This window comes from Meriones unguiculatus, chromosome 3, assembly GCF_030254825.1.
Source record: "Meriones unguiculatus strain TT.TT164.6M chromosome 3, Bangor_MerUng_6.1, whole genome shotgun sequence".
NCBI classification, from domain to species: Eukaryota; Metazoa; Chordata; class Mammalia; order Rodentia; family Muridae; genus Meriones; species Meriones unguiculatus.
The window spans coordinates 66,158,781-66,164,235 of NC_083351.1; the positions used below are offsets into that span (position 1 = coordinate 66,158,781).

At 40.3% G+C, this 5,455-nt stretch overlaps 1 protein-coding gene across 1 annotated transcript; it reads right to left on the bottom strand.

Annotated features, from left to right (window-relative positions):
• Positions 1 to 694: 694 nt before the first annotated feature.
• On the bottom strand, positions 695 to 1,627 carry LOC110542539 (olfactory receptor 2A14-like). Its single transcript, XM_021629106.2, has one exon. The coding sequence runs from the start codon at positions 1,625 to 1,627 to the stop codon at positions 695 to 697; it is 933 nt and encodes a 310-aa protein (XP_021484781.1).
• Between the last annotated feature and the right edge of the window lie 3,828 nt (positions 1,628 to 5,455).

Below are 5,455 nucleotides of genomic sequence, written 5' to 3' on the forward strand. Positions count from 1 at the left end.
ACTTGACCAATTTTGTCAGTTTACCAGTGATTGTTATTAGATACACCCTCTATTCCAGTGATTATGTCTTATATTTCAGTCATTTCATTAATATCCCGTGGTTAGTTTAGCTTCCAGTTTCTTGTTGACTAATGGTAAGAAATAAAACTTTGCGTGTGCATCAGGTACATGTAGGGTATTTTTTTTTTGTATTTTTGTTTGTTTGTTTTTGAACAAGTGGTTGTTCAACCACTTTGCTAATTTTAAAAATATGTGCTGGCTTTCTAATTTTACAGCTGTTTTTAAAAGAGTTAATTTCATGTGCTGTTCACATTTCCATTTGGTCTCATGGGTACTTTGGTTATTAATCAACTGCTTCCACTCTGATAAGAATTGTGGGTAGGAATGGGGAAACTCTCCCAATGTCATAGTCTTTCCTCTGAGTGTGTAAGACCTATAGTATGGATCCAGTGAGTCATTTCTGGCTCCTAAGTCTAAGAGCTATGTGCTTGTTATCCCAGACTTCACAAGGCAGGGATTTAGGACTCTAGGTAGACATAAGCTTTTTCTCAAAGTATTAAATCTTTGGTCTATGTCTGCTGGCCTATAACATTCTGTTTTAAGGGTGTGTTTATAATAGAAAGTGAAAATGAATGCCAGCTGCTATATTTGACAGAAACCAAAATTTTCCATTCAGGTTGTTCTTTGATATCTCTCATGCTACTCTCTCCTTCCACAGTACTCTTCTCAGGGCACCCTTGACCTCAGCGTTCCTCAGGCTGTAGATCAGGGGGTTCAGCATGGGGTTGAAAAGGCTGTAAAACAGAGAAAGGATCTTCTGCTGTGTTTCAGGGTGATGGGACTTGGGGGCCATGTACATAATGATGGCGCTGCCAAAGAAGAGCCCAACCACACAGAGGTGGGAGGAGCAGGTGGAGAAGGCCTTTCTGCGTCCCTCCCCTGACTGGATCCTTAGAATGGCCACCAGGATGCGAGTGTAGGAGATCAGAACTAAGCACAGTGGTCCCACTAAGATGAACACACAGGCGGCAAAGATGACAACTTGGTTGAGTGTTGTGTCAGCACAGGCCAGCTTGAGGACAGACAGGATTTCACAGAAGAAGTGGTTGATTTCATGAGGTCCACAGAAGGGCAGCCTCAGGATGAGAACTAAATGGACCAGTGCCAGGAGAAAGCTAAATATCCAGGAAACAGCAGCCAGGATGGTACACACTCTCCAGCTCATGGTGACAGTGTAGTGTAGGGGGTGACATATAGCCACAAATCGATCATAGGACATCACCACTAAAATCAGGCACTCTATGTGAGCAAAAGCCAAATACAAGAATGTTTGCATTATGCATGGTATAAAGGAGATGGTTTTTCTTTGAATCACAAGATTGGCCAGCATCTTGGGGACATTGTTGGAAGCATAAGACATGTCAACAATGGCCAGATGGGAGAGGAAAAAGTACATGGGGGTGTGAAGTTTGTGGTCCAGGCATATTATTGCAAGGATAACCCCATTCCCCAAAAGTGTAAAGGAATAAAAAAGAGAGAAAAGCACAAAGAGGAACCATTCCACAGCTGGATCAGCTTGGAATCCAAGTAGAGTGACCTCTGTGATCCACGTCTCATTGTTTCTCATCCTCCTGTGCAAAGACTGTTCAGAACCAAAAGCTCAGAACTGTGGAATAATCAACGATACAAAAGGATTAATGATTATGACAGAGAAAACATTTTTAAATTTACCACCTAGCTGGAGTGGACAGGAAATCCACAAGGAGAGCAACAGAACAAGAAAATTTGAACACAGGGAACTTCCCAGAGACTCATACTCCAACCAAGGACTATTCATGGAGATAACCTAGAACCCCTGCACAGATGTAGCCCATGGCAGTTCAGTGTCCAAGTGGGTTCCATAGTAATGGGAAGAGGGACTGCCTCTGACATGAACTGATTGGCCTGCTCATTGATCACCCCCCCTGAGGGGGGAGCAGCCTTACCAGGCCACAAAAGAAGACAATGCAGCCACTTCTGATGAGAACTGATAGTCTAAGATCAGAAAGAAGGAGAGGAAGACCTCCCCTATCAGTGGACTTGGGGAGGGGCATGCATGCAGAAAGGGGAGGAAGGGTAGGATCGGGAGGGGAGGAGGGAGGGGCTTATGGGGGGATACAAAATGAATAAAGTGTAACTAATAATAAGAATAATAAAAAGAAAAAATTCACCACCTAGAATGAAATCTTGGGTTTTGTTTTCAGTATATTCCAAAATTCACTTTATGATAGTTACAAAATTGAAAAGAAAAATGGACAGGCTCTGTTGACACATGCTTTAATTCCAGCATTCAGAAAGTAGAGGCATGGGCATGAGTTTAAGCCTAACATTTTCTACAGATTTGAGCTCCAGGACAGCCAAAGCTACATACAGAGACCCTGTCTTGAAGAAGCCAGAGAGAGAGACAGAAAGAGAGAGACAGACACATGCACAGAGAGAAAGAGAGAGAGAGAGAGAGAGAGAGATATTGCACTGAGATTTACCTGAACATTTCTGTCTGCATCTGCCAATTTATATGACTTACAAAACAAGAAAAGGTAACAAGAACGCCTTCCATTAATTCATTTTTATCTTCTAAGAATTTCCAGATAAGTTTCGCTTATTTTGGGCTGAAGTTAGGTCAGTTATTGCCATTTTACTTAGAAAAATATTTTGCTGAAGATATGTTTTTCAATAAGCCTCACTAGCAGAACATTTATTATTTCTCTCTGACTCTTCTATCACTTGATATATTTTTCCCATGAATTTAAATAGAGATCCATCCTGGTTCATTACCACCTTCATATCACCAGGAAAAAGCAGGTTATCAAGATAATCAAGTGTAAGAAATATTAAGAAGATGGAAAGTTATAGAGCTTAAAGAAGTCTGTTGTTAAGAACTGTACTCACTAAGTTGTACAGATTGACTTCCAACTCCCAGGTTGAAATGATGATCCTATCTCTGCTTCCAGAGAAGCTGAGACTCAAGCCAGGGTTTCTGTGTGTACCCCTGGCTATCCTGAAACTTGCTTTGTTGACCAGGCTGGCCTTGAACTCACAGAGATTTGCCTACCTTTGCCTCTTGAGTTCTGGGATTAAATGTGTGTGCCACCATTGCCTGGCCTACATTTATGTTTGTAAAAGAGAAGAACATATTTTTTGGGGGTCATACCTGTAGACACAGTGGTCAAGATGTTTTATTGACTGACAGTAGAAATGGATCTTAAAGAAGGTCGGATATTATTGTGACACCTCGTGATTGTTAATGAAGGTGTCAGCACAGAACAGAGCAGACTTGGAATAGGTCAATACCCCTCATCTTTGCCAAGCAGAGAAGTACATTTCAGTACCTTTTAAGTTTCTTGTCTGAGATGCAGTTTCTGAAGATTTCAATTTTAAAATGAAAATAACAAAAAGAGTGTGTGAAATGTGAAATCCAGAGCAATAGAGAGTGTCACTCCCATGAATTTAGGTGTCCGTTCTTCGGGAAAGTTTAGAGCCTTGAGCTCCAGTTCTGTCTGTGAAACCCTCCTTTTTGCCTAGACATCGCTTAAACCTGGGGAATGTGTTGCTTCTGGGGTTTCCTTCTGTTTTTGTTCTAATGTTCACCATTGTGCCTGCTAATGGTCACATTGCTCTCAGTACAGTGTTACTGCCTGTGAAATGGACATTAACTCTTGAACTTTAGTGCATCTATGCGGGATAATATATCTTTGATCATTTTTTAAAAGTGATGTTCATCTTGAGTTAATTCTCAAGGTCTCATTAGAACTCTAAGAAATCCAAGCAGAATTTGGCCAGTTAAACAAGTTGCAGTAAGTCATGTATAGTTGAGATTGATTTCATCTTCTGGCTTCATACAGGTTTATTATGATTGGACTCATACAAGTGGAATACAGAGAGGAGTCACTGATGTTTAACATCTACTCTGCAGATATATAAGATGAGAATCTGTCTAACATTCTGCACAGCATAAAGTTAGTGACAAAACAAAAAGTGGAAATGTTTAGATCAGTGGTTCTCAATTTATGGGTCTCAACCCCATTAGGGTTTAAGTGGCCCTTTCAAAGGGTTGCATATCAGATATCTTGCATATCAGATATTTGAATTTTGATTCATGAGTGTAGAAAATTTGTAGGTATGAAGTAGCAACAAAAATTATGGTTGGGGATCACCACAACGTGAGAAACTGTATTGAAGGATCACAGCATTAGGCAGGCTGGGAGCCACTGTTTTAGATACACAGCAGTAATATTGTACTGTCCAGCTGAGTCAAGTGGAAACAGTCTACCAAGACTCTCTTGAATGGTCTAGAGGCATGACACGTTTTTTTTCTGTAGAAGTTCCTTATCTGCTGTGTGGCTGGACCCCTGCTACATCAAGCACAGCCACTCAACTTGTTCATGAGTCAAAAATGCAAGCTTTCAATCTAATACCACTGCGTGATTCAAGTAAGTTCGTCATTAGATTAACCCGTCTTTATTAGAGTTTTACAAGTGTCTTTTTAATGACCTATATTCATTGTACATAGTACTAAGCTTCCTAAAGATATTTTCATGCAACTGTATAATGGGGTTTGAATAAATTGTCCCTCCATAGCCTCGTTTTTCTCCTCTATTTCCTTTCCAATTAGAGCCCATTTGTCTGGGCAGCATAGCTGGACACAGTGGCACATGATTTAATCCTAGCTCTTGGGAGGTAGAGGCAGACAGATATGTGTGAGTTCAAGGCCAGCCTGGTCTATATAGTGAGACCTTGTCTTGAAATAAAAGACATCCCAACTGGAGTCCTTTATTTCCCTAGACAGTTTTACTTCAATCTACATGGTAGGTATACACAAATGATTTTGTATGCCTATAGAGTCTAGAATCTTCCATATTGCATTTTTGATAAGCAATATTTGATAAGCAAAAATTAGATATAAATAGAAACACAAAAGATTCTTAGTGAAATAATTTCACCAGATATGACTCAATCAAACCCAGATGTAAGGCTAGCATCAATTGTCCATTTAAACCTTCTGTAGGAAAGACAAATCTATGTGGCCATGTCCACTGAACACACACACACACACACACACACACACACACACACACACACACATAGCAATAACTCAACCGTGGAGCCAACAAAGGTGGAGCAACACAGTGAAAGGTTGAAATATCTTTACCTGCTGTCTGTAGCTGTGAACTTGTATCTTAGGTGTCAGAGATCAGAAATTCAGACACTTTCTTCCTGAGACAGATTAATAACTAGGTCTGAAATGATTTCTTTGAGTTTCCATCCCAGATGGCTACTAAAGAGCATCTTCAACAACACACAGAGGAAAAAGCTTCATGGATTCATTTCTATGTTCTTCTATGACATGATATCTTTAGCCATGATAGTATACCTGATCCTGAGAGTGATTGATGGCCATGTGGTTAGAAACTGGTCA

Bases quoted from the DNA above. Each gene is read 5' to 3' on its own strand.
- LOC110542539 (XM_021629106.2), bottom strand. From the start codon at position 1,627: ATGAGAAACAATGAGACGTGGATCACAGAGGTCACTCTACTTGGATTC.